Below are 27,994 nucleotides of genomic sequence, written 5' to 3'. Positions count from 1 at the left end.
CGTGGTGGAGGGTCACAAGCTTTATTCAAGGTCTCCTTAGAGCAGCTGGAAGGAATAGACAAATGGACAGCAGCAATTCAAGCCCCCCACGGTGTTTCTCAGACCCCCGAACCCTACCCCACCAATTAGTCAGGCCAAGACTCCCATGCGATCAGCTGATCCTAAACACCAAAAGACAGAACACCTTGTAATTTTTTCTGCCCCTGCCGGAATCAGATGCAGCAGTTTGACTAGGCTTTTTGGATAACTCAGTCTCTGAAAGGATGAGCATTCAGGAGAAAGAAAGAGAATTACTGGTAGAGAGGAGTGCCGGCTGGCAGCAGGGCCGAGATGCTGCGGGTTTCCCCTCGAGCGAGGCCAACTGTGTCTTGCTGGGCCTGGTGCAAACAAAGAGATCCTGGCTGTCCGGGAGGGGGAACGGCCAGGCGAGATCAGTCGGGGCCAACTGATTTCGAGGCTTTGTCATCACTTCCCTTTGGGGCCCTTTTCGAGGGGCTTCCCAATGTCCCTCCCACGGAGCTTAAGGCCTGCAAGGAGAAGGAAGAGACAGGAATGGAACTGCTGGAACACACACAGCTGCCTTAGTAACAGCAAGGCCCCTTCTCTCTCTGGACCCACTGAGCGATGCAGCTCGTTGGCAGTGACTTAGGCAGAGAGGCCTTCCCAGCTCTCCTCCCTGGAATCTGCTCAGCTGTGAGCCTGGGGGGGGGGAGCTCCCTCAGTTGCCTTTCTCCAGTGTCCCTGCTGCTGCTCAGGGTGGCCACCCGAAGTGCTCTGCAGTCACCCACTCCCCTATCTTGCTTTCAAAACTGAGCAAAGCACAACTCCAGCCCAGGTCCCCTGAATCCAAGGCCTGCATTGCCTGTGGGTGCTCCCAGTTCCAAACCCAGCCCCAGAGCATGGCAACTTGGACAACATCCAACACAAGACAAGAACAGGGTCAGAGAAAAGAAATGGCTTTCGGCCCCCCTTCCTGGCAGCTGCTAGTTGGAGCAGGTCTTTTCTAAATATGCTACTGTCATCTCCAGGGCCAGGAGCCTCTCCCTGGTCCATCAGGAAGCCAGAGGGCCTGCTGAGTCCTTGGCAGCTGAACTGCAGGGGTCCTGGCCACAAGTCACCCTTTTCCAAACTTGGACAGGGACTGCTGCATTATGAAAAGGGAAGACACTCACTGATGGCTCTTTCGATCTTGCCCAGCACCTGGTTGTTGGGAATGGCCTTGCCAGATTCGTAGTCGGCGATGACTTGCGGTTTCTCATTGATTTTCTAGAAAACAAAACTGGGATGAGACATCTCAAGATTGCCTCAGACATTTCAAGAAGTCTGGCTGATAGCCAGATGCTGAGGCAGCCTAGTCAGGCTTTCCACTTAGATGGTGCTGCACATGCATTTTATGTGTAGAAAGGGGGCATAGTTGGAGAGCCAGAACAAGGTGGCATAAGCTGTGGGGGGGGGATGCGTGCTATGGGGAAGAAGGAAAATGGCAAGGCCCCTTCAGCCCACGGGGTAGGATTGTCGTGCTCAACAGGGAGACCTCTTCCAAGCCAGAGTTCCGTGACACACAAATCACAGGCAATGGCTGGAGAGCTCCTTCAGAGGAGATTCTGCTGAAAAGCAGGATTGAAATTATCATGTCTCCCATCATCAAGTTATAGAAGCTTCTGCTGCCTTCCACCATTAGGCTCTGAGACGTGACAGGCACACAGGCAGGCAAAGGAACACCCTGGTTTGTGGTTAGAGATGCTCCAAAGCAGGGCCACACACTCCCAGCCTGGGTTAGGGCTGCTGGAGGCCTTGCACTTGATGTCTTCTTGTGACCCATTCCCACAGGGGACTAGGAGGGCACAGTCTCCACACGGACCACCTCCGTCCTGCTATCTGGCAGGCCCAGCACCTACCGTGGCCAGGTCCTTCTGGGTGAGCCCCTTGCTCTGTCTGCCCTGCTGGATCACTTTGCCCACTTCCAGGGGGACCCTGTCATGGTGCAGCTCCTCTGTCTCCCGGTCCAGCTTGGCCGTGTTCTTTGTGATGGAGTGCTGCTTGTTTTGGCCGGCTGCCCCTGCAGGGTGGAAAAGCAGGCTGCTTGGGAGGTCCACTGAAGCCCATGCTGAAGCAACTGCCCTATCCTGTTGCTGCAGGCCAGAGAGCCCTTTCTCCCATCTTCTGGCCAAGCCCCCTCCTATGCTTTGGTTTCAAATTCCAACAGTTCTGTGTTGTGGCCACAGGTACTTTCTTGTGCCCAACCCAAAACTACAACCAATTTGACAGGATGACCTCCACATTCTGGCTCCATGGAAGAAAAACCTTCTCTTGGGTGCCAAATTCAGGATCTAAAAAGCTCCTTGTGTCCCCCTCCCCCCACTGGTAAACAAGACACTGGTTTCTGTTTGTGAGGAACGTTCTCAAACAAAGGGAACGATTATACCTGCTTGGGGGGGATTATGTCAGATACAGAGATGGGAGTTTTCTGCCCCACTGAGCAACGAGAGAGACTTACATTTTTTGGAGGTCTCCACATCCTCTCCTCGTCTCTGAGCAGCGAGGACGGCCTGGGAATGAAGAATCAGCAGTGAGAGTCATGACTGAAAGACAGACAAGGACCCTTTTGTGGGGGCACTTGAAGAACAATCCACCAGCAACAGGAGACGTGGCTGCCAGCATGCAAAGCACCCTGCAGGAAGGGTCCTGACTGCCCAAAGTTGCCCCCCCCCAAAGAACTGACTGGTTCCACAACCACCTGGGGGCTCTAGAACCAGGTCAGCTGCACCCTAAACCTGCGTGGCCAGGAAGGGAGATTTGGGAGCCCAGTAGATCTACATGGTGTTTTGCAAACACAGAACAAGCCTCTCAAATTGCAAGGAAGACAAAATAACAAGGTTGAGATGGCAGCTATTTCATAAACACCTGCGCTGTAAATAGCAGCTTGCCAGACGCCAGAAGCCATCAGTCAGGATCAGGCCCATCTTGTCCAGCACCCTCTTTCCTATTGTGCCCTTCACAGTTCCTCTGGGAGGCCCACAAGCAGGAGAGAGGGACACTCCTCTCCCGCAGACAATTCCCCCACAACTAGCATTCAGGAACACAGGCCGCAATCCTAACCAACTTTTCAGCACTGACATAAGGGCAATGCAACTCCCAGGTAAGGGCTTGAGGAAGCCTCCATGACTGCCCCCCAAATGCAGGATGCAGCACATGCCCCGCTGGCACAGCTATGCCAGTGCTAGAAAGTTGGTTAGGATTGCGCCCATAGCCACTTAACCTGTCCTCCTCCAACCACCTTTTTTAGACGATCCGAGCCACTAATCATCTGTACACCTGGTGGTGGGGAATTCCACAGACTCCCTTTGCACTCTGTCAAGAAGTCCTGAGTTTTGCCTAGCTTAAATCTCCTACCCACCAGCTCCAAGATAGGTTCTAGTCTTGTGAAGGGGGGAGAAGTATTCCCCCTCACCACCCTCCCTGTAACTTTATACAATTCAATGCCAAGTCCTCTTAGTTGTCTCCCCCCCCCCCAGCTCAAAAGCCCCAAAGTTGCTTTTGGACATTCAAGCAGGGTTTGCCTTTTGTCACCAATGACAGACACAAGTGAGGGTCAGGTCATTTTACATATAAGTAAAGACCATATTAAGCTTTTATTTTATACATGGAGAAGAGAGTCAAGCTCTGAGCCAAAAAATAAGCAAGGCTCCTGCTTGCCTGAGTGTCTTGCACCCCCCCCCCCCCCATTTTTGAAAAGATTGTTTTGGTATAACAAAATATACAGAGGTGGTCATAGGGGGGGCTCTTCCCCCTCCCTGCTATTGCATCTGCAAAAAGGAGTGAATGGAGGTGCTTTGAAGTGGGGTGCACTTTTGGGGAGATTCAGGGGCTCTGACATGTGTGAGGAGTCCTTTCTTGTGACATCCAGTTTGAAATAAAAGTGTTGAAACCATCTGAAGTCAATGGAAGAGTCTGCTCAGAAAGGGGAATGAAACTGCCACTTTAAGATGCTAGAGTGGAAAGCTATTGCTGATACTCAAAAAGGGGGTAAACCCACCAGGTGGCAAGTCTAATGAGTAAGGCAGGGACCAGGTGTTGTCAGGGGGCAATTATGCCAAATACCTGAGTGGGGTAAAATGGGCTCCCTGCTGGATCATGACTGGGTAAAAACTCAGCAGGATTCAGGATCATTTGATGGGGTAGTGCCCACTAGGGCTTTTTCTATAAAAGGGGGAGTCTCTAAGGCCTCTGCTTGACACCTGGAGTGCTGTGGGACACTGCCTGACTGAACACCGGCCTTGCAGAGGAGAACCTTGAGACTCTCTCATGTGGTGAGTAGTTAGTGAAGTGGGTTTTTAGCTGCCTTTGAACTATATGGATTTTCTCAACCTCCTTTGAGAGACCCAATTTGAGGGTGGAGAAATTTCCCTTACTTACCAACCTGAGGAAGCTTTAATAAGAAGCACTGGAGTGAATGTTATAGTTTCCCAGAGAAAACTGGGCTCCCCCCCCCCGGAACCCTGGAAAGTTTGGGTGGACTAAGTACCCAGTAACTCTCTTGGGGGGGGGGGGTGAGCCCAGGCATTGGGAAGGAGCTGGGGGGAAAGCACTCAGGGGTTTGCAAGTGGGCAATGGTGCTAAAAAGTGGGGGTGTGGGCTGTTCAAGCCTGGGGCTTGTGCCCTGAATACCTCTGGCCTGATGGGCTTGACAGTTACAGAAGTAAATCAGTCCCTTTTGTAAGCTGCTCTGCTGCTGCTAAGGTTATTTAAGATATGGGCTCCCAGAGAGACACTGATGTGAGGGACTTGGAGCCCAATCCTAGGCCTGACTACTCAGAAGTAAGTCCTATTATAGTCAATGGGGAGTATACTCCCAAGAAAGTGTGGCTAGGATTGCAGCCGTAGGGCATTCCAGTGCACTGTCTTTATTTCTTTCTGACTGTTGTTTGCCTTCCTTATGCTAATTAACAATAAGGGGGGGAGCTGATCTCCTGCTGCTGCCTGTCCTGCTCTAACTTGGGCCATTAATTGCTTTCTAAGGTGGCTTTAATTAGGCTCTGTGGGAATTCTTTTTTAAATTGTGGGCACGATCCTCACCAGGTTTACTCAGAAATAAGCCCTATTTTGTTCAATGGGGCTTACTCTCAGGAAAGTATGGTTAGGATTGCAGCCTGTGCTCTTTAATGAGTTCTGCATTAATCTGAACTGTGGTGAGCTGCTGGGGGAGGATAAAAACACCCTGGAAATGAGTTAATTTTAATAGCTATTATCACTGATAATTAAAAACTATTATTATTACTAATCAATAATGATACAGTAAATGTAATTAGTACTTAATGTCTTATTAATTGATACAATTGATAAGGATATGATACAAATAACCTTATTGATCAATAATGATGTAATTAATAACATAACTAATAAGGATAAATTATTAATCACATCGTTAATTAATATTGATCAACAAGGTTAAGTGTATTATAGTTAATAGTTAATGATTACTATAGTAACACAAGTAACTGCAATCTTAGTCAATAATATTAATGATACAATTGATACTTGATCAGTTACTAATAACAGAATCCCTACTTAATAGCCCAGGGAAGGGGCGTGGCCAGGGCTGAAGGGGGCGCGGCCTCCCTGACAGAACTTTGCAGGCGGGCGGGGCTGTCACGTGACGAGCCGTGAGGGGCGCGAGGGGGAGCCGTTGGGGGAGGGGCGCGGCGCGGCGGGGGCCTCACCTGCTTGGACTTGGCCTGGGCCGCGCTGGGGCCCTTCTTGCGCAGCACCGTCACCGTGTCCCAGTCGCTCTCCGCCATGGCCTCTGCCTCCGCCTCCAGGGGCGGGGACGAAAGAGAGCTCGGCTCGACGCCCATTGGTCCGGCCGCACGCCACTCAGGGGCGGCCCCGCGCCGCCGTTGGCCGGCCCACCCCTCCTGGCCCCGCCCCGCCCCGCGCGCGTCACAATGACGCTCTCCGCCCCCGCTCTCGCTGCCGATTGGCTCTGCCTTCCGGCGCGTCCCGCCCCCTCGACCTCTGTCATGGCAACGCCCAAGGCCCAACCTCGCATGTGTTCCGGACGGGTCCTAAAACACGACTCGCGATGTGATAGGCAGAGGCGTCACGCCAATCTTCGGGGGTCGCCCTGTGATTGGCCGGAAACGCAGTGGTGGGGCGGGACTAAGCAGCAGGCTGTGTTCAACAGGCCCCAGGCAGCCTGATCTAAAGTGGGTTAAAGCAGAACATACGTAAATATATAGATACATGATACATACATACATCACACACACACAGTAAATATGCACCATAATAGTGAATAGTAAACCAATAGTAAATCAGGAGTAAGCCAATAGAAAAGGAAGTTGCATGAAATAAAAAACAGTCACCCTAATGAATAAACATGTACAATTAAATAAAGTAATTATGTAACCCAATAAGCCTCCTTTTCTCCCCCCCCCCCCCATGCCTTGCCCAGTTCCTTGCAGGTGACCTGAGCCCTGCCTTGGGAGAAGGTGCTGGGTACTCACTCTGCGTAGGGCAGGTCCTCTTTCCAGGGCTGACCTGGAGCAAAGCAATCCTGGAGGTTTTCATGGGGCCTGCAGAAATGCCCGTCGCTGCACCTTGCTGGCAGGAGACAAGGTCCAGGAGTAGCTCGGCCAGGCGTGGCAGCTCTTGCCCGGTGGCTGCCCTCTCCCGAGGATGCCGGCTTCGTTCTGTTGGGACAACAACAGCAAAGGATTTATACGCTGCTTTTCAAGTGAAGCTCGCCTGCAAGGTGGCGAGAGGAGTGGCTTCTCGGCAGAGGTGCGTTTGCGCACCTCAACGCTCGACTCTGAGTCGGTTGTGCCCACAGGTTGAGACAGTTCCTGGTGACCAGTCGAAATGGCAGGCAGAGCTCCTGATCTTTTAAGGCTGCAGTTTGGAAGTAAACATCACTGAGTGCAACAGGGCTGACCTCTGCCTGGAGGTTGAGTGACACAGAATTTCTACATGTGTCTGTAGAGGAGCCCTGTGGAACCCCAAAGCCTGGATGCTGCACTGGTTAATACTGTTACAGGTTTTTTTTTGGGGGGGGGGGAACTAAAGGTGAGTATTGCACACACCTTTGTCAAGATCTCTTTTATCCTCTCCAAAGTGAATGAATCTGACTGCTGACTGTGTGAACAGAAGTCCTGATTCCTGGCCAGTAGATGGCAGCCTTCCCTAGCAATCAGTTTCTGAACTGCCCAGCAGGGTAGAACAGGGAACCCTGCTTGTTAATTCATAACTACCCAGATCGCTGCTTTGCTGGGCTCTTCTCTTTCTATTCTTTGCATTTTATTGTCCTGTCTGGAGCGGAGGCTTCCACATAAGCCCCCCAAACTGGACTTTCAAAATATACCTGCAGTAGAATGGACTGTGTCACTTCTGCTCCTCGAAATATAAAATTTCCCTGCAAGCAGAAAACTAGCACAACAAGGGGACAGTCTGGGCAAGCTCCTTTCTCCCTATTAGGCTAAGTTTTTTTCACTGCAGAAATGTTGTTTACCTAGGAAAGCCATAAGAAAACCTTGTTGCGTCCCCCACTCCGCCCTACAGTTTGCAGAGCTCTAGTCCACTCTGCCACCTGGGGATGGGCAAAGAGCAAAGACGCTAACGGATTGTTGACCCTCCAAAGTTTACATTAGAGACTTGGATCCGATTACCTGGAAACTTGGAGGCAGTTGCCCATCAAAAGGGACAAATGAGAGTATGCTGTGTGACTTTTTCTGTGCCTCAGAGCTGGTCTTAAGCCTACTCTGTGCTGCTGCTGATTTTCCAGGCCCTGATGTTGCATCTCTGGAGTGGTTCTGCAGTCCCACCTCCCTGAGTTTTACTCCCCCTTTCCAGGCTATTCTGAAGTTCCAGTTTCTCTTTTGACCAGAAGGCTGAAAGCAGCAGATTCCACTGGAGGAGAGGAATGCTGGAGGCATCTTTCAAAGGTAAGGGCAGTCTGCTTGTGTGTGTGTGTGTGTGTGTGTGTCCCCTTCCCTCACAAAGGCACTGCTGCTTGAGATCCACATATGTGTACAGCCCTAACACTGTGATCACACAGGACACTGAGGGCCCAATCCTGTCCAACTTTCCAGTGCAGGTGCAGCCACAATGCAGCCCCAAGGAAGGGAACAAACGTCCCCTTATGTAGAGGAGGCCTCTGTGGCTACCCCCCATCACAGGATGCAGCTCATGCCCCATTGGCATAGCTGCACCAGTGCTGGAAAGTTGGATAGGATTGGGCCCTAAGACCCCTCCCTGTGTGGTGCACATGTGGGAATCTGGTTAATGTGGGTCAGAAAGTAGAAGGGCACTCTTTGTTTTTAACCATCCATGTACATTTTGGCCCCAGGAAATTTGATTTATATCTGGATTTCTGCATCATGCATTGGGTGGGTTAAGCAAAACCTGCATGAAGCAATCTGTGCGGGATGCTAAACTCCCTGGAGCATTTTTTTTGTCTTGCTGAAGAGTTGGACACATTGATGGAGAAAGAGGCATGCTTGCATCCCGCCCCAGTCCATTACTAAGGGAAGGAACTCTCCACATCCTCAGAGGCACTCCAGTGTGCAGTGCCCTTTGTCTCTGGGGTGGTGCTGTTTCCCTGGTTTTGGAGTCAAGAGGCACTCAGCTGAGAGAACAGCTCAGTTATTAACTGCAGATGAACTGCAGCGAGTGGAGGTGTGGGAATACAGCATGTGTGTTGCAAGGTTGGAAAGAGGTGTGAACACATGTGGGGCGCAGCTGGAATAGATAAGATTTCTTTTCAGCTCAAGGGCTTGGCCCACATTACAAAAATCTGTTCCTGAAAGATGAGCTCCATTTTCTTCAGATGAGTTCTGGAAGTGCTCAGTATCCCTCAGCAGGACCCTGAGTTCCTGCACGGGGGAACCAGCAGCACTGCTGTGACCCATCAGAGGCGGGCTTTTGTCTTCCCTGTTGCCTTTAGGGCTCTTCTGCTGTTAAGCCTGCCTCCCGCAAAGCTGGTATACTGTATTTTTCCTCTTAAAATGGTGTTATAATGTGAAAACAGGCATTTGGCTTTCCCGCAAGTGGACACCGCGGGTGACTCTATCTCTTTGCGACTCTGAATGCAGACACTAAGATAAGGGAGAGGGAGTGGGCGCGGCCTGAGAGAAGAGGGCGGGGCAGTGGGCGTGACCGCGTGGTGGTGGCGGAAGCCGCAGAGGGAGGGAGATAGAGAGGGAAGGCAGGCTTTGAACGGAAGGGGAGGGCGTTGGTGGGGGCATTTCCGGTCTGGAAGCAGGCTGGTGCTGGTGAGTGGGGGAAGGGGAAGGTGGCAGAAGGTGTGGGGGGGCTGCTTGCCCCCCTCAGAGAGGATCATGGGAAGGGGGATCTCACCCTTCATGGGGAGCAGTTGTGGGGCACAGGGGAAGAGGGAGCCCCCAGAAAGTATAAATCAATTATAAGTATACTTATTTCTACTTAATTTAATTCTTATTTCTGGGCTGGATGAGAAATCCCTCTAGGGGGCTAGGGCAGGGGGCGTCATGGACAGGGTGTCCCCTTTCACCCCTCCCCACTCTCCTCACAACATCCCTGCAAGGTAGGCAGGCAGGTGCCTGGCAGAGGACAGAAAAGTTCACTGATGCAGGCAGAAAGTCCCCAGGTTCAGTTCCTGCAAGCGTGGGGGACTGGAAAATGGTCTCTACCCCAAATCTTGGCCCCCTTCCACTCCCCCCACTCTCCTCTCTACAGCCCTGCAAGGCAGGCAGGAAGAAACAGCTCACTGATGCAGGCGGAAGGTCCCCCGCTGCAGTCTCTGCAAGGGGGGGGGGGTCTTGGGTAATGGTTGCCAATGTCAGTGTTGGCAGCACTGAGCTGGTAGACTAACACACAACTGAAGCCTAGAAAGATCTACTCAGAAGTAATTCCCTTTATATTCAGGAGGGCTTACACCCAGGTAAAGGTGGATGGGATTGCAGCTTAAGAGCCTAAGCTTAGGTATGTCTATTCAGAAGTAAGTCCCACTGAGTTCAGTGGGGCTTACTCTCTGGGAAGTGCATGTAGGATTGCAGCCTCAGCAGACAGTCAGCTCCCCAGGTGGCTGGAGGGGGCCTCTGTCGGTCAGAGGGGATGCAAATGGTTTGCGGGCAGAAGGTCCCAATCCCTGGCAGCATCTCCAGGGAGGGACTGGGAGAAAATAGTCTCTGGCTGACTGAGAGCCTGGAGAGTTGCTTCCAGTCAGAGTAGAGCCAGGGGAACCAGGGGTCTGCCTTGGTGGAAAGCAGCCATGTATGCTCCTCTGCTCATGCTTCTAGTCCTTTAGCCTTGCAAAACCCCTGCAAGGAAGATGTGGCTCTGTTGGGGGGGGGGGGGGAAGGCAACTGGTCCAAAGTCAGGCATGGCCAAGAGAGTAGTAGATGAGGAGCTGGGAAAGACCCAGGATGAAGTTTCCGCCCAGCTGTAAAACTTGCTGGGTGACTTCGGGCCAGTCGCTCTTTCTCTTGACCTGGTTTTCCAAGGTTGTGGAGAGTAGAGTGGGGAGTGCGCCTGTGTGGAATGGCACATGTGGCTCTGAGCTCCCTGGAAAGAGGATGGGGCAGGAATGCAGCAGAAGAGATAACTGCAATGCCTGTGTGGACTGTCTTGTGCAAGATAGGAAAGGAGAACCTTTTCCTCTTCCCTTTCCTTCCCAGCACGGTATGAAATGGCAAGTTCCAGCTGCTTTGGGGAGAAGAGCCCCCAACAGATACCCGTGTCTGTATTCAGAGTGACCATTTTGAGTACACCAGCTTCACGGGCGCCTGTTGAAAGTCAGTTTAGTCCGCAGAAGCAATTTGGGTTCTTCTGGCAAGTCAGGGGGGTCCTGTGGTGTTTGGTTGCAGAGGGATTTGGACGTCGGGACCTGTGTTGGGGGCACCAGGAAAGAGCAGTAAAGGAATTGGTCCCAGTGGGGGATTTGTGAATACATTTGTGTGGGGTGTGTGTGTGTGCTGGATCTGAAGGGCAGGTGGACATTCGGGCTGCAAGTCCAAGCCAGAAAGAGAGCGAGGCAGCTTGGTAAGTCAGAATCATTCACTTGTTCCATTTGACTTCAGTGGAACTGTGCGCTGGAACGCGATATGTTTCTGTGGCTGGAAACAGGATGCTGGGGCAGTATCTGTTGGCCTAATCTGGTCCTCCTGCTCGAACGTAGATGTGCCTGTGTCAAGTTCCACTCAAGCCAAATGGAACAGGTTCGTTGGGACTCAGACGCCTTAACAGTTGTGTCCCTCGGCATTTATGACTAACTGCAGCTTGAATGGGAGCCAAGGACTAGATCACGTGCCCTGTTGCATATCCAAAGTCATTTGCATGCTTCTAGGCTCCCTTTCCTGGCAGAGAACTTGGTGTGGTTCAGCCAACCTGCCAGAGCTTCTAAGGCTGCATTTTTTTTTTTTGCACCCTTAATTAACCTGGAAGCAGTTCCCATCAAACTCAGAGGGGCTGCTCTCCACACAGGCTGTGAGCTTTGTCAGTCTCAGCAGGGGAGAGTTCAGCATCAGAGTCCTTTGCACTGAGATCATGGGGGTGGGGGGTCACTTCTGTCTGAATTTTGCCCAAGTCATTTGCACATCACAAGATATTCATTCCCATTGATATGAAAAATGAAAGAGAATGTCTCTCGCAACTTGGAAAATTTCAAGCAGGAAATTGGTATCTAGCAGTATTTATCCTGAGTTAATGTAAACATTGCTTGTTGTGTAGTTGATATTTCTCTTCCTCTCTGTGTACACACAGAGTATGTGTGTTTGGTAAACCTGCTTCTCATTGACATTGGTCTTGTCTTGCAAAATGGATTTTGCTCCCATTTTAGAGTTAGGGAGACTGAGATAGAACTACTTCCTCTGTGGCTCCTCAATGTAAGCATCATTCTTTTTGTTACTAGAGCATGTTGTGAATGGGGCATTGAGGTAACCCAAGGGTGAAAAATATGTTTGTTTCCCCTATTGTCAGTCTGTTGTGGGCTGAAAACTTTCTCCTTTGAGTTAACTTTTAAGCGGTGGCGTATCGATCTTGTGCTTGCTCTCTGTTGGGCATAGTGAGATGAAAATGTTGTTCTCAGTCTCGTGAGCCACTTTGTGCAAGAAAGAAAAACAGAATGGAAAGATTGCATTGGCAGCCCAGAAGCACAGCCTGGCATTCCTTGTGTTGGAAACAGAATCTTTGTCACTCTGCCTTTTACTGAGTGTCTTTGCCTAAGGGAAACCAAGGCAGCCCAACCTCTGCCCAGTTTCCTCTCTCCTGTTAGTTCTGTGAAGTCACTTCTGTCAAGTGTGTGCTCCCAGTTAAGTTGGAAACAGACCTCATCTTTGGCCTTTCCCTTAACCGGAGAAGGAATTTGAGGAATGGCAGGCTCATTCCTGAAAAATCCAGCATGTTTAAAGAGGACAAATGTGAGTCGTCCCCAGGGCAATCTCCTCTGTTGGTCCAGGAACGCTTTTCCTCGGAGTTCTGCTGCTGCGTTCAGAAGTGCTCCTTGTGACTCAGCCTTGCTTCATATCCTTGTGGCATTGTCTGAGGCTGGGAAGTAGCTTGTCACCTTCCTCCTTCAACCTTTCCAGTTGCTCCATTTGTCTCCCAATCCCAGCAGTTCCTGGCTTCTTGGGGATCTTTTCAGCGTCGACTCCAATTTCCAGCTGGATAGGATGTGAGAACTTTCTCCCCAGGCAGTGGGCGTACGTTGGTGGGTTCTGTTCTCAGATTTCTCTCATCCAAATTGATTGGACTGGACTGAGTCCTAATGGTGTGTAGAGTGTCACCTTCTAAGCTACGCAGAAGAGGAATGGGCAGGCTGATAATTCTTGGCTGTAAAGGCAGGTTGGTCACTGGGGGTTGTGTTTAGCAGACTCGGAGGTGGAATGTCCTCCAAGGTGCTGTCCTTGGCTGTTGGTGCATGCAAGCTCTTGGAGTGCCCTTGGTCTGGCAAAATGGAAGGCTAGCTGATGGTTGGCCAGAGAGATGGTGATGGGGCTGCTCTTGCAACATGAAGGCTTCTGCTTTGTGCATTCTCAGTTGTAGGAACAGCAACTGGGTTCGGTACGTTTGGGCGCCTGGCTTTATTGCGGAAACATTGGTTGTGGTGTTTGATAAGCTGGTGAACTGGAAACTGAGGCTTTCAAGATGCTTATTTCCTCAGCTGTTGGGGCCCACAAACCTCTTTGTTTGGTCCTCTGTCCTGCCTCTTTCTCTGCTGCTCACATCAGCTGCCTATATTGTGCTCTTGACTTTTCCATTTGTACTGACGTCGTGGTAATCTGTGGTTTAGCTATGACCATGTTAAAGCAGATGTTTTTGTCCCTGTATGTTCAGGGAATGTGTTGTGTCAACAGATCAGGCAGCAGAGGGGAGAGATAAGGCAGTCCTGGGCTGCACTGTCCACAAGGACATCCTCAGTGTGCACAAGATCAGTTGCTTAGATCAGGCAGGCCAGAGATAACCTTCAGGGCTCAGGATGTGAGTAGAAATGCCTGTGCTTCTCCAGTCCTTTGCAGGCGAGGGGGAGGGAAAACTCTATATTTTTCAGCATAGCAAGTTTTTTTTAAAAAAGGGAGGAATTGCATTGATGCAAGATGGGGGAAAAGCTACTAGCTTAGGTGACTTCAAATAAATGGCAGCTTGTGGAGGAAAAGGCTGTTAGTTATGATAGATCAAGGAAGCTTCCATGGACACTGGCAGTCCTCCTTCAAGGACTTGAACCTCCTTCAAGGACTCAGCCCCTTGGCTATGGTGATAGGTGGCAATGTCTGCCGGTTGCGGTGATGCCTGCAGCACCACAGGATGTGAGACTTTCTCTTGGCACGTGTTTGCAAGTGTGGTGCAAATCATTGATGGAGACCCATGGGATCCCCAGCGCCAGAGTGTGGACAGCACTCTAGGCCAACTGCAGGCGGCCCTCCTTACCCCTTGTTTCTTTGAATGCTGAGCTTACACGCCCACTCTCTTCCAGGGGCTTGAAACCTGCGCGGATGTTGGATTTCACATGGCCGCAGCAAACTCGACTCCCCCCGGCTCTCTGGAAGTGAACCAGCCTGGGTTTCCCAAGGAGATCTTGGGGACCGAACTGGAGGTCAAGTACCTCTGTTCAGAGTGCAAGAATATTCTCCGGCGGCCCTTCCAAGCCCAGTGCGGACACCGCTACTGCTCCTATTGCTTGAAGAAGATCATAAGGTAATGTGTCTCCATGGAGGGTGAAGCTCTCAGTCCTAGTTCACATAGGGGTGGGTGTGTTTTATTGTGCAGTTTAGTATGTAGGCATCCTGCCTCTGTACTGAATTGGTTTCCTTCCCTCAAGAGGTCAGCTTATCAATAGACCTGCATACCAGATTGGGGGGGGGGAGAAATACCTTAGGAGGGCCAAGAGCCCCATGGCATGTTCCAAGGTGAGGCCTGAAATCTGGGTTCAAATTCCACCCAGCCCTGAAGCTTATTAGGTGATGTTAGGCCAGCTGCTGTCCTCCAATCCAGTCTTCCTGGCAGGGCTGTTGTGAGAATAACAAGAGCGCAAGGAGGTCTTGGCAGGATACAAGTATGGAAAAGGGTCGCAGCAGCCTTTGGGCTCTGTTTCTGGCCACAAAGGCTATTGCAATCCATCTCTCCCCCCCCCCCCCCCCAGCTGCAACTCTGGTTTTTGTAGCTTGTGACCGCTCTGCTTTCTCCATCAGCTCTGGACCCCAGAAGTGCGCGGCCTGCATTCAGGAAGGAATTTATGAGCCAGACGTGTCCATCTTGGAAAGCAGTTCGGTAAGTCAGAGCGATGAGCACAGGGGAGGCCCCCTGTGGAGGCGTCTCTCCTCCAGTTCCTACTGTTCCAAACCCCTCCAATACTCAAAATGCTTCATGCATGTGGCTGGTGAGCACTGTCAGCAAGTGGGATGTGAACCTGAGTTTCCCTGGCCCTGCTGTGCCATGCCGGCTGGAAATCCTCACGGTCGCCTCATGAGTGCTGTCCACATTGTCCAGGCAAGGAAGGGGGTGGACACAGGAAGGCAGATGAGTTTGGCTTTAAAATGTCCTGGTGAGGTTCAGCTGTGGCCTTCTTAGCCATTGGGCTCTCCTGCCACTCCTTGAGAGCCCAGGCTCTGCTGACCTTGCTGGGCCTTACTGTGTCTGCTGGCTAGCAGAGTTTCTGGATTCTAACACAGAGCAGCTTCTGAGCCTGAGAGGTATGGGCAGTCCATGTGGATGGAGAGTTGGCTAGTTCATCCACGGTCCAGCTCTGCTTTGGCCAAGGAGAGAACTGGCAGAATCCTCCCGTCAGTGGGCTGGAGTGGGTTAGGTGGCACCACATGGCCCCTCTGCCTGGTCATTTGCCATGGGGCAAGAATTTTCATTTCCCAAGTCAGGAAAGAATTCTGGGGACTGTTTCCCACCTGCCCTTGCTGGATTGCTGCCAGCAGAAGAAACCAGTTCCTTGCATGACTTGCGATTCTGCTGTCTGTGTGTATGTGTGTGTAACATACGTTTTGTGTGTGTGTGTGTCCTCTTTGAGACTTTTCCAGACAATGCAGCTCGGCGGGAAGTCGAGAGTCTGCTGGCGCTGTGTGTCAACGAGGGCTGCACGTGGAAAGGGACGATAAAAGAATATGAGGTAAAGGCCTGAGCGAGGCGCGACTGCTCCTTCCTGCTTTCGTTCTCACCGTCGGTGGAAGTTGCCAAAATGTCAGGAATTGGCTTCCTGCAGTGGAGACAGTCCACTGGGAAATCCCTGCCTGCCTCTGAATGCTGGAGCTGTTCCGAGACAGCTGGGTCTGTGCGCACACTGCCACGGTTTCTGCAGCATGGAATGTGGCCTTGGCGGCAGAAGTCAACTTTCTAGACTGCCTGTATGTTTGTTCTTAAGTATGGCCAAGCATCTGACCCTTATGGCCCTGGTGATGTGCTTGAGAGCTTCTGGGGTTTTCAGTAGTCATAAGGGTCCATGCTCCAGGGCCCTGGATGGCTCCTTGCGCTTCTTCTCATGGATAGGAGAATTAGTGTAAATTATGCCGGGGGGGGAGGGGGAACGGATGTGCACAAGGATTCAGATTGCATTGTGGAAAAAGGTTGCAGAATTTCTGGATGCTTCAGCATCCTTGGTGCATAGTGCTGCCTGGTCTCGTCTGCTTCCTAACCTGATGGTAAACACGACATTCCGTGTGGATGGATGTTTGGGGATCTCTGTGGTGTTGACGGGGAGAGGAGGGTTTTGCAACATGTGCTGCTTTTGAGTGCCATAAATATTTAGAAGGGCCTCTGCGGCCGGGTCTTCACTGTCCCCGTTCCTGAAGTCTCTTGAGATTTTCTTCTTTGGAATGCTGTCTCTGCTCTCTTCTCATTGCAAGAGCAGGTCCCTGCCACTGGGTGGGCATCTCTGAGAAGCCTCAAGCTTCTTCCAGGGAGAGAAGGGGGACCAGAGAGGCAACTTGGCCTCCTCCTCCTCAGCTGGAGGGAAGCTGCAGAGGGTTGAGTCAGTGCCTCACAGGTAGAAGGTCAGCTTCAGCAGGGCAGGGCTCCTTTCTGTTGACATGCAGGGGACTGTTTAGCTCAGAAAAGTGGACGATGTCGTTTTATAAAACAATCTTATGGAGGTCTTGGACAGAAAGGTTTTTTTCTCCTTCTTTCATAATACCAGAATTCGGGGGTCACCGAATGAAACGGATTGGCAGGGAGATTCAGGGCACCTGAAAGGCAGAACTTCTTTGTGCCACACAGCCTGCGGAATGGGCTGAATGAGTCTGGTGGTGGCTACTGGCTCAGAAAGTAGCTTCTCTTCTGGTGTGAATTTGCCTGTGTGAAGCCTCCATGGTTGGGGCAGCCTTTCTCTGAATGCCAGGTGCTGGGGGCAGGCGGCAGGAGTGGCTTCCCTCCTGCCCTGCTTGGTGAGCTTCCTAGAGGCACCTGGTTGAGCAAGACAGTGGGAATTTGTTGGCCTGGACCCAGCGTGCTTGTGGGTGCTGGGCCCCTAGCTGAACCACAGCAGGCAGGGGAAAGACCTTTGATTGGAGACTGTGGTGTGCTGTGGCCAGTCTGGGCTCGATGGAGCGAGGCAGTCTCTGCCTGATGCCTTTCCAGTGGTTGAGACAACAGTGTGACATTGCTTGTGCAGAACCTTGTTGCTTTTTGCAGTCAGCCAGGCTTAGAAGGTGAGTTGAGATGTCACCAAGATAAGTCTCCCCCCCCCCCGCCTCAGTTGGGAAGGGGCACCAAGTGATCCAGGGCGCCAGTGTTCCCTGTGGCGGCTTGGGGGCCTCTCACCCGGGGTTAATCTGTAGCCAGCCATGTGTTGTGTTGTTTGGGCGGCTGCTCTTCCAGCTCGGAAAGTCCCTGGCTGAGCCTCCTCTCAGCCGTGCTGCTTGGAAAGCCCCTAGAAGATTGGCTCATTATTTTGCTCAAGAGGCTGTCGTGGTTGTGTAAGGCAGAAAAAAAAGCCTCTCTGGCGGCCTCTGACCGGAGGAGTTTGAGTCCTCACTTCCTGTCCTGTCACCCGATGCCGGTGGGAGGCCAAGGAAAGTGGAGGGGATTCCTCCGCTGTATTCTCCTCTTCCCCAGTGTTGCTTTCTCTTTTGGGGAGGGGGGGGCAAGGGTTGTGTCAGGAAAACCGAAAGCACTGAGCAGCAGCTTTTTTGCAAGCCTGGGAGCGGCGTCCGCTGGGCAGCCTCCAAGGCTGCTCCGGCATTTGGATGGCAGGTCCCACATGACCTGGTGTGTTTCCCCTCCTGGACGTTTGGGCGCAGAGGGATTTTGTGTTGCCTGCTCTGGCACTTGGGTGCCCAAAGCATGAATGCCCCGTCGCATTGCCCTGGGGCATTGCCAAGAAGAGCTCTTGGAAGTTTTAGCAGCTGAACAGATAAAGCCAAGGCTGTGGGAGGGAGGGAGATTCTGGCTGGTTTCGGTCTTGTAAGTGGGAGGCCGGAAATCCCCTACAAGGTGCAGCCTGTGGGAAGGCTGTCCTCACTCTTGACAGCAGGGGATCTGCTGCAGAGGACCACCTGCCTCCATGAAAATGGCACCACAGGGCTGCCCTCCCTGATCGGAGCTCTGTGTTGCCTGCAGAAGGTTCCGGGTTCAGCTCCTGGCAGCATCTCCAAGACCCTGGAGAGCTGCTGCCAGTCATTGCAGGCCAGGCTCAGGAAAATGGCCCCGGGCCCTGACTCTGATGGACCCCACTTTGTATATTAATGTGCACCAAAGCCTGCCGGTGTGCTTTTCTGCTCTTAGATGCAACTTGATGCGTGTGGAGTTCCACTTTGTAAGGGCAAGATCCACTCCAGTAGCTGGGCTGGAAGGGGTCTCTCTTTCCCAGAGACTCTGCTGTCAGAGCAGACAATCCTGGCTAGAGGCAGAGGAAGGCTGGACTCGGGTTGGCAGTGCCTGTGTTCGTTGGTGGCTCCTTTGCCCGTTTCATTCTGACGTTGCTGTATGTCTTTTTTGACTTCCATATCTGCATGTTAATAAGAAAACTGGATGCGGATTAATGTGCTTGTGTTCTTGGTCAGTCGGGTGTCCTCAAGTCTTGCTGGGGGTGGGGAGTGCTGGAAGGCGAAAGCGAACTCACTGGTTTAGGGAGCAGTTAGGCAGACCCTTTCCTGCACGTTTGTTCTTCCTAAATCTGGAAGTGTTGGGGGACTGGGGATGCTTTGTGGAGGATGAGAGATGGAAACTCAGGGAGTTCCCTCCACCGCCTCACCAGTTGGATTAGGGAGTCAGAGCGTCCTTACCATAAGCTGTCACTCTTATTGATTGGATAAAAATCAAGCCCATTGGAGCAGCACCCATGTTTCAGCTTTCAAAAGGGAAAGCTTCTCGTGGGCCTGTCTGCTCCAGCCTTGCTTGGACAACTGAGCGACTTCAAAGGACTGCTCTTCCTGGTTGCCCCTGGTCAATTCTTCCTTGCCATGGGCGGGCAGCTGCATCTCAGCCTGATGTGTTTCCCTTCCCTGGGTCCAGCCTGACTGATGGGTGCTGCTCATTTTGCCACAGAGCTGCCACGAGGGGAGCTGCCCGTTCATGCTGGTGGCCTGTCCGGCATGTCGGGCGATGACCAGGCTGAGCGAGAAGGAGCGTCACGCTGAGCGGGAGTGCCCCGAGAGAAGCCTCAACTGCAAATACTGCAAGGTCCTTTGCTACTTCCCCGACATTAAGGTACGAGGCCCCTGCAAGCACCTCTTTCTTGGCTGCTCTGGCGGCCATTTGGGAACTGCCAGCACCACTGGTTGGCTTGTTCAGGGGTGGCCCTTCCATACCAGGGAGGGGGGGCACAGCTCCCTGGGAGAGCACCTGCTTTGCATGCGGAAGGCCTTAAGTTCAGTCATCCACCCCAGAAACTGCCAGGCAGGGCGATCAGGAGGGCTGGCCTTGGCATTCAGGGTGCTGAGGGCTGGAAGTGATGTCATTAAGCAGAAGACAGCCAGAAAGAAGCACTTTGTTCTCACCTAGGAACTCATGAGCTGCAAATGACAGGAGGGAAAATGTGCCAGTCTTGGTCATATTTTCAAGATCTGAGAGCCCAGTTGTAATGGGGTTGGATGAACTGCTTCCAGGGGCTGCATTTGGTCCTTGGGCTTTATGTTGGACACCCCTGAGGTAGACAGGATTGGACTGGGCACAAACCAGCTGGGTTTGGGCCAGACCAGATTGTGACAGTTTGGAGTAACTTGGAGTGCGTGTGGAGAAATTGGGGGTGGGCAGGCTTCAGCTTGTAACCCCCCCAGTCCTAGAGAGTGTTTCTGCTAAGCTGACAGTGTGCCCCCTCTTTAGCTGGCTTCACTGCCGAGGTACTTCCCTGCAGTGGGGGGGGGGGGTCCACTGTCTCTGGCTTGGTTTAGCAGCCCCCGACTGACCAGTGAAGTTCCCATCTTGCACAGCCCCTTTTCCGGTCCTTGATTTGCACCCCCCAGTTTCGTTGCGTCCCAACCATTCTGAGGCTTTTATCTGGTGCCTGGAAGGGTTTGCGTGTGGAGTAGAATACCCCTCCAGTCCTCAGCCACTGGGCCTGCAAAGGCGGTGGGACACCTGACCCGCAGCCTCTCCCTCTGTCAGAAGGAGACGTTTGTGCTTGAGGAGGAGGCAGCCAGCAGAAGAAATGGAAAATTGGGGGGCGGCTGGTGGGGACGGCACACAGTCAGAAACGGCCTGTGGGGGAGCCACGCTCTTTCGGACTCTGTTACTCCTGTTGGAGGAAGCCTCAGTGTGAATAATGCAGTCCTTTCAGTTTCTTGTGCCTGTTGCTGGCTTTTGCTTCTTCCTCTCCTCCTGTGAAGCACTGCCAAGGAGGTCATGCCCTAGACCAGGTCTCAGCCTCCAAACGAAATGAAGCAGAAGCACTGCTGTGGGGCCCACCTGAGGTCCAGTCTGGGTCCCGACTCACTCATAAGAACATAAGATCCTCGCTGGATCAGGCCAAAGGGGACCCATCTTGTCCAGCTTTCTGTCTCGCAGTGGCCTCCCTGATGTCTCAGGGAGCACACAAGGCCACAAGAGACCTGCATCCTGGTCCCTTGCACCCGTCAAAGGCCTTTGTGGGATATAGATGAGCTTGTCAGTGCCCCAAGACAATCATAAGGTAGACACGTAGCCCTGATGCCCTGGAAGTCTGTATCCTACAGGTGTGGCGGCCTTCAGGGTGAGGACCCTGAGGAGGTGTTGTCTGAATCCTGGGTGGCGAAACTGGGTCCGTGATAACCCTTTAAATGCATCGTAAAGAGGAGGCCAAGCTACTCAGGAGGGGGGGTCTGAGAGAGGGTCCTTGCTCTCCTGGAGCTTCTTCTGCAGGAAAGCAGTTTCAAAAATAAAATGAACCTGTGTGTGTGCAGCTTGTTAAAAGTTGTCCACTGACACACTGGCTGGTGGAATAGCTGTAAGGACATTTAGGGTGACCCCTTGTCTAATATAAAAGCGCAACTCCCTTGGGGAACTGTACAATCTCGGGTCTTGAGAACTGCCTAGGCCAAGGTCCCCCTGTCTGGTTCAGCCTTGTCAGCTTCACCCAGCTGGCTGCCGCTGGATACCCAAACCGGGCAGCTTTCCCTGCTCTCTGACCCCAGCAACTGGCACTTCAGAGATACATTTGCCCTATTTGTCTGCTTTACTGGCTTGGTGAAGTCTGTGTTTCAGTATTTTTAAATATCCACATGTGATCTGTGTGTGTGTTGTTTTTTTTTCCTGTAGGCTCATGATGAGGTGTGTCCTAAATTTCCTCTCACCTGTGAGGGCTGTGGGAAGAAGAAGATCCCCAGAGAGAAGGTAATGGCTTCTTGACCCATCACAGGCTGATTTGGTTTGCATTGCTTTGGTCTCTGCATCTTCCTTTGTATGCCGGGGCCCCACTCAGGCCATGACGGCTGAGCCAAGGAGTCTCTGGTGCACACTGTAGTTTCAGCTTGTCTTTGGCGCTCATTATTCTTAGATCATTTTAAGGTAGTGGTGTGCAGCCTTGTTCTATCGTGACACACTTCACAGCAACGGGGATTGGCTCCCAAGGCATTTTGTGCCCTCCCTCTCTGGCACCGAGGCTCTGGCTCAAGTGAGGCCTGCTGGGTCTGGGCAGTGCCTCAAAGGGAGTCTGGGCCTGGCACCTTGAATTCCACGATGGACAAAATGTAAATGTTTGGAACAAACGGTCCTCTTTGCAGAGGGAGGGGCGTCCATTTCATTTGCTTTCCTCACTTTTCTTTCCGTGACAGTTTCAAGAGCACGTCAAGACTTGCAGCCGATGCAAGGCACCCTGCAGATTCCAGCCTGTTGGCTGCACCGAGGTGGTAAGTGCTGCTCTCTTGGTGGGCCGCGTGTGACCCAGGATGCTTCCTCTTTCCAGTGCCAGCTTCAGCCTGGCTCTCTGCACGATGTCAGAGCAGAGAAGAGTGACATAGGTTTGCTTTTCTGTCCTGTGCAGGTGGAAAACGAGAGGCTCCCCGAACACGAGGCCAAGCGCCTGGGGGAGCACCTCTACATGCTCCTGAGTTTTGTGCTCAGCCTCCGGTCCGAGGCGGGCAAGCTGCAGCCACTGCCGGGCCTCCCGTCATCACCGTTGGCAGAGGCTGGTTCTGCTCTGCTGGGTGGCAGCCCCCTGGTCTCCGAGTCAGAGCTTCCCAACTCCATAGGACTGCTGGGGAGGTGCGAAGCCCTGGAGAGGAAGACGGTCACCTTTGAGAATATAGTCTGTGTGCTGAACCGGGAGGTGGAGAGGGTGTCGCTCGCGGCCGAGGCCTACAGCCGCCAGCATCAGGCCGATCAGGAGAAGATCGAGGCCCTCAGTAGCAAGGTCTGGATTTGGTCTTCCTGGGGTGTTCAGTCCTGCTACTTTGCTTCATGGAGAGGCTTGGGGTGCAGCATTTCCTGGTGCAGATACGCACAGGGAAACCCCAAGGTGGAACTAGGCAGCTGAGCGAGACTTGCAAGTATGTACTTGCTTGAGAGGCTTAAAAAGTTGCTGCTTGGCCTGATGCTTGAGGGACAACAACCACAACAGGCAGTGGGGAGAGAATTCTTAAAGCAGGGGTGCCACAACAGCCCTCTTCCCTGTGGTCACCTCTCAAGGTTGAGGACACTTGGAGAAGGCCTCCTGCGGAGATTGCCCAGAGGTTTCTGGGTGGGAACATGTGGATGCAGATGTGTCTTTGAGAGCCCACCACTGATTTTGTTCCAGGGGTAGAGAGTGAATGTAGAGGAGAAGAGGCGATGGGTAGCTCAAGAGAGAGGCATGTTCTTGGGTTTGAATTGAGCCTGTCCTGGTTACCAGCCCTGCATTGAGCGGCGGTATTTCTTCATGACTCAGGTCCGGCAGCTGGAACGGAGCATTGCGCTGAAAGACTTGGCCCTGGCGGAGATGGAACGCACTATCCAGGAGTTGGAAGCCTCCTCCTATGATGGTGTCTTCATCTGGAAAATCACCAACGTCGCCAGGAAACGGCAGGAGGCTATTGCCGGGCGTTCGCCTGCCATCTTCTCTCCAGGTTGTTTTGCCAAAACTGCCTCCGTTAATAGGGGGTAGGAATGGGGGTGCTTTACAACTTGGTTGAGCCCTGAACAGCGTGGGTGTCAAATGGTGGCGGGGGGGGGGGACGGACGACAGAGCCTGCTAGGGAATGGATAGAGAGTGGAGATGGAGCCCCCTTGTCTTCCTCCTGCTGATTTCACGATGAGGGCAACTTGGGATTGTATGGGCTGAGCATCTCCTGAGAGGAGGTCCCATACCTCAGTGATGAACTTTTACAAGCAGAAGGTGCTAGATTTAATGTTTGCATGAGACCGTGGCCAGCTGCTGCCACCAGTTAGAGGTGGCCATACTACATACTGACTTGGTGCTAGAGAGTGCCATGTGGTAGGAAGGCAGGTGAGGACACCTCCGGAGTCCACTTCCACGTCGCTTCTGCTCACGCCTGGATTTTCTGTGTGTGTGTCTCTCTCTCCCCCCCCCCCCCCCCCAACATGGTTCCACCAGCTTTCTACACCAGCAGATACGGATACAAGATGTGTCTCCGGATCTACCTAAATGGTGACGGCACAGGACGCGGCACCCATCTGTCCCTCTTTTTTGTGGTGATGAAAGGACCCAGCGATGCCCTCCTGCGTTGGCCCTTCAATCAGAAGGTAGGTTGTCAGGGGAAGGTGTGGGGAGCGCATGCGCGAATGTAGATGAGTTCAGCGAGCGCTTTCTTGCCTCTGCTTTCCATGAGGGAGGAAGTATATGGAGCCCTGAAGTGCCTTCACCCCCAAAGACCTTGAGATTCCACCACCTGCAGTCATGCTTATTGTGGTGGTCTTAAGGACTGGAAACTTGGCAGGTCAGGGCGAAGGTTCTCAGGCTGCCAGTTTTTTTCCCCCAGTTGCAGATCTTGAGTCTGTGAAGAGGTGCCAGTGGCTTGCTATGAACTGGAGCCCCAAGTCTTCCCTCATGCAACGCTCTCCTCTCCGCACAGGTCACCCTGATGCTGCTGGATCAGAACAACAGGGAGCACGTGATCGATGCCTTCCGCCCGGACGTGACATCTTCTTCCTTCCAGCGGCCCGTCAGTGACATGAACATTGCCAGTGGCTGCCCCCTCTTCTGCCCCATCGCCAAGATGGAGACCAAGAACTCTTACGTGCGGGATGACACCCTCTTCATTAAAGCCATAGTAGACCTCACGGGCCTCTAAAATGTCCTTTCCCCACCCAGGCCTAGGAGCAGAGTGCCCCTCACAGGCAAGGCTGCGGTTCTCCCAGGAAAGGTGCGTGGGGTGCTCCCCCAGGAGAAAAGACCGTGTTCTCTTGGACGTGGAGAAGAGCTGTCCCACCAGATATATCACTTGGAAGCTCCGTTGCTGTCTGGCAGTCTGACTGGTGGGTGGGGGAGGCAGTTCTGCTTGTGGAGTGCACTTGAACCCATTCCTGAGGAGGGGCAGGCTGACCTCCACCAGGGGTGCGTTTCCCAGCAGGAAGAAGCTCCCATGTCCGTCTTAGGTGGGCACTGTCCTCTCCCACTGCTGGCCAGCGTGTACTCGGGCAGGGTGCGGAGACCTGCCCGAGGACCTGGCTGCATCCTGTGGTGGTAGGCAGCAGTGGCCTGAGCCGTGCAGGAACTCTGCAGCCATGGGTGCCTGCGGAGCCTGGCAAAGGAAGTCTTTCCGAGACTGCTGTGCTGCCTGGCGTGTTGGGCTCCCTAGAAGCAGTCGCTGGAGTGGATCCCGGCTGCTTGTGGCTTTCCAGAAGGGGGCAAGGCCTGAGTGGCTGGTGCCCCAAACTGCTGTCTGCTGCTTGTGTGTCCACCCCACAGGTGAGCCAGGGAAAGGGATGGGGAACAGGGAGAAGAGGCAGAAAGACCTGCCAGATCTGTCTGACTTTTCCAAATGGCTACCCCTCTCTATCACCGGGGTCCTGGGTGTGTTGCAAATAACATTTCAAAGCCCCATCATGATGAAATAAAACCAAACTGGCCTGAAAAGCAGCCTTTCCTGATACCAGCTCAGCCCCACTCCACCCAAGCCAGGCGTAAACCAGGATTGGTGCAGCTTCTGAGCAATGAGCTCTCCTCTCCTCTTTCTAGTCCAGCTTCTGTGCTGCCCTCTCTGAGCTGTTTCGAGAAATGGTGAAGAGGAGGTTCACAGAGGGTGGGCTGGGAAGGAAGTGCCCCTCAGTGGCCCAAAGAACCTGGCTTGGCTGGGAGTGCTGTGGCTCCTGGGCCTCTCAAGAGCAGGAGGAGGGGTGTCTCGCTGCATCCCCTTACAACTGCCACTCCACTACCTCAAAGCCTTTTCCCCCCCAGGGAATGTGGACACCTTTTGAGAGAAGGGCCATTTGGAACAGAGATGAGGGAGCTCTCCTGGGCCCAAAGTGCAGGCCCTGGGCTGAGCAGGGATTGGGCCCGTGCCTGGTGTCCCTTGGGTTCAGCAAGACCCCTTTCGTGGAGAGAGGGGCTGTGCTAACTCAGCCCTTCTGGATCTGCCTAGAGGTGACCCATCTGTCCTCCTGCAGTGGCCTTGAAGTCACTGGGACATCCTCTCCCCACGACTTTCTGCACAGTATCTTTGCAGGGTGGGAGATGTGCTGTCTTCCCAGCATCGTGAAGCTTCTGTGCACAGACGGTGCAGAGGGGTTGTGCTCCGTGCTTTAGACAGAGAAATATTTTTGGCCATTGAAGCCAGCTGTTGCTTTTCCAGATTACTTTTATTAACTTTGTTCTCTGGCCAGTTGGTGCTTTTTCATAATTTTAAAAAACAAATATTTATATTTGGGGGGGTGGTTTTTTTTGGGGGGGCAGTCAACCCCAATGGGCTGATAGATGGGAGAGCAATGCTTTTTCTGCATAGTTCCATTAGCGGAGGGGTGGGGACAAGGAGCTCTTTCCCCACTGACCTGACTGGGCTTTTTGTACAATTGGCTCTTTTCTGCCCCATGCTGTGGTGCTTTGTTGCTTCTGGTGGAGTGCAGCCCTCTCCTCTGTCCTCAGTCACCAAGTTCCCAAACCAGTTTTCACTATAGGGACTAGAAACTTGGTTGCTCTTCTCCCTTGAGTTGAAAGAAGTGATTATCAGGGCCATGTTTAGGTGAGCTCCCAATTTGCGTGTCTGGGTTGTATGATCTACAGTTGCATCCACACAGCTGTGCATGGGTGGCTCCTGTTCTAGGTGTGTCCCCATCAACTCCTCCAAGCTGAGAAGCCTCTTAATCTGTTGGTCTCCCTCCTTTCTTTCCATTCAATCCCAGAAATTGTGTTTTGGATCCAAGGCCAAGGGTGTTCCCCCTGCCTGCCAGCTGGTCCAGTGTGCAACTAGGCCAGCCCCTTCAAAAGCATTTTTTATCCCCCCTCCCACCCCTTGTTTTAAGACTCCTGCCTCTTTGGGGTTTAAGTAAGGCTGGGGCAACTGTCCGGCTCACCTTCAAGATGCAGGACTCCAGCTGTGGATGCCACTTAGGGCATTGTCGGGCTAATGTCTTCGCAAGTGGTGGAGATGACTTAGTGGTCACTGCAGGCCTTTCTCCCTCTTGCCACATGCAAAAGAACTGGTTACTCCTCAAGAGGACCTTCTGTGTCTCACTGTTCTGGGCATGGCTGATTTGGAGGAGGGCAGAGATTTCTGTCCTTCGGTACGGGGTGCAATGGAAGCCGAGATGTGGCACCAGACCCTCCAGCAGAGACTGGCTGCTCTGACTGTGCCCCTCTCACAGCAAAGGTACAGCAGGTGATGTCCGTGGGTGGCAGCTCCGGGCGCAAAGCAATCTTTGCCTGTTGGCTGTTTCATGTGGGCTACAATTTGGGGCTTCCTTTTTCTGGGTGTTGTGGAAGCAGCTCCTTAGGAAGAAAGCAACCCTGGCGAGCCCCCCTTTGAGGACTGGATTTTTTATCTGGATTTGAGCGATGAGGGTGGCGTGGCCTCTCCAAGATGTGGGACTGTGGAGTCTCTTTTCTTGGCCAAGGCTTTAGCCGTCATCTCTCTGCTTGGCAGTTAGAAGGCAGTGGTGTGTTTCTGAGGGTGAAAGCTTTGGGGCCCATGAGCTGGTGCCTTCTGACCTAGAACGAGCTGGCTGTCCACTGTATGTTGCACCTCTGCCTCCTACCCAGAGGGGGGAAAGTACAGAAGCCTTGTGCAGGGTGTCTCTCAGGTCAGCTTTGTGGAAAGGTAGTGTCTGGGGAAGGGGAACTGGGAGGACTAGGCCCCCCCTGCTGGCTAGAGACGGCTTCTATAAGCCATAGGTCCTCCGTTGTGTGTCCAGTTGCAAGTCTGCATCAAGGAAAGCTTCATTTCTGACTTGGCAAAAACTCTTGGTTTGCATGTATCCTTTATTTTGTGCAAGTGTTTACTCTCTGTGTAATTTATTTCACTTCTGCCACTGATGGAGAAAGGCCAGGAGCACAAACAAGCATGCTAGAAAATCTTAGCTGGCAACCCCTGTAGCCCAGAGAATTTATGAGCCATTGCTTACTCCCTCCTTGAAGCACAGCCCTGCAGACCACAGTTTGCTTGTGCTGAGCAGCTCACTACCTGGTGATGTTTCTGTGTGGCTGTGCCTTAGCAATGCTGACAATGCTTAGCAAAATCTGGCAAACATCACCCCAAGTAAGAGCTTGTCTAGACTTAGCCTGGCAGAGGACAGATCTAGCAGTAGTCACTGACCACCACAGTTTCTCTCCACCTGCGGGGGAACAAGAGGGGCCTGCCTTTCCTCTCCTGCTTGTGGGCTTCCCAGTGGAGAACAAGGGTGTTGGACCATACAGATCCCCTTTTGGCCTGATCAGCAGAGCTGACAGGATTGGTGCTGTAATTCTGCCTGCAGGCTGCATGAGTGAGTACCTTCCTGCTTTGGATGTCTTTGGGCATGGTGGGGGGGGGGGGAGTGTCAGATTGCTGGCCCAAAAGTGGATTTTGGTTGTAAGGCTGGGAACTTTTTCCTGTGTGAGTGCCACTGTTTGAGCTGCCTCATCAATAAAAACAAAAGGTGTGAAAGAAATCTGGCTTCACTTGTATTTGGGAAGGGGCAAAGTGCAAAGTTGAGCACAGTGATCTGGAAGCAGAGGAGGGAAGGCTCCTAGCCAGGCAGC

General features: G+C 52.7%; 2 protein-coding genes across 6 annotated transcripts; one reads left to right on the top strand and one right to left on the bottom strand.

Moving 5' to 3' along the window:
- On the bottom strand, positions 1-5,834 carry EDF1 (endothelial differentiation related factor 1). The gene is made up of 5 exons (XM_066610827.1): positions 5,721-5,834; positions 2,498-2,549; positions 1,899-2,059; positions 1,173-1,266; positions 1-527 (listed from the first exon to the last, which is right to left on the bottom strand). The coding sequence occupies exons 1-5, from the start codon at positions 5,796-5,798 to the stop codon at positions 466-468; spliced, it is 447 nt and encodes a 148-aa protein (XP_066466924.1). The 5' UTR covers positions 5,799-5,834; the 3' UTR covers positions 1-465.
- A 3,406-nt stretch (positions 5,835-9,240) lies between these two features.
- Positions 9,241-27,903, top strand: TRAF2 (TNF receptor associated factor 2). 5 transcript variants are annotated; one of them, XM_066610487.1, is made up of 11 exons: positions 9,241-9,269; positions 13,946-14,166; positions 14,661-14,739; positions 15,488-15,586; positions 18,958-19,119; positions 21,145-21,219; positions 21,660-21,734; positions 21,869-22,237; positions 22,751-22,928; positions 23,417-23,565; positions 23,895-27,903. In XM_066610487.1, exons 2-11 carry the CDS (start codon positions 13,979-13,981, stop codon positions 24,111-24,113), a joined length of 1,593 nt encoding a protein of 530 aa, XP_066466584.1. In that variant the 5' UTR covers positions 9,241-9,269; positions 13,946-13,978; the 3' UTR covers positions 24,114-27,903. The 5 variants fall into 5 exon arrangements, with proteins under 5 accessions (XP_066466584.1, XP_066466585.1, XP_066466583.1 ...); XM_066610488.1 differs by lacking the exon at positions 9,241-9,269 and adding an exon at positions 12,992-13,035; XM_066610486.1 differs by lacking the exon at positions 9,241-9,269 and adding an exon at positions 13,408-13,452.
- Positions 27,904-27,994: the final 91 nt, after the last annotated feature.

The sequence above is a fragment of the Tiliqua scincoides genome, chromosome 16 (genome assembly GCF_035046505.1).
Source record: "Tiliqua scincoides isolate rTilSci1 chromosome 16, rTilSci1.hap2, whole genome shotgun sequence".
NCBI lineage: Eukaryota > Metazoa > Chordata > Lepidosauria > Squamata > Scincidae > Tiliqua > Tiliqua scincoides.
This window is presented reverse-complemented; position numbering and strand designations above follow the sequence as displayed.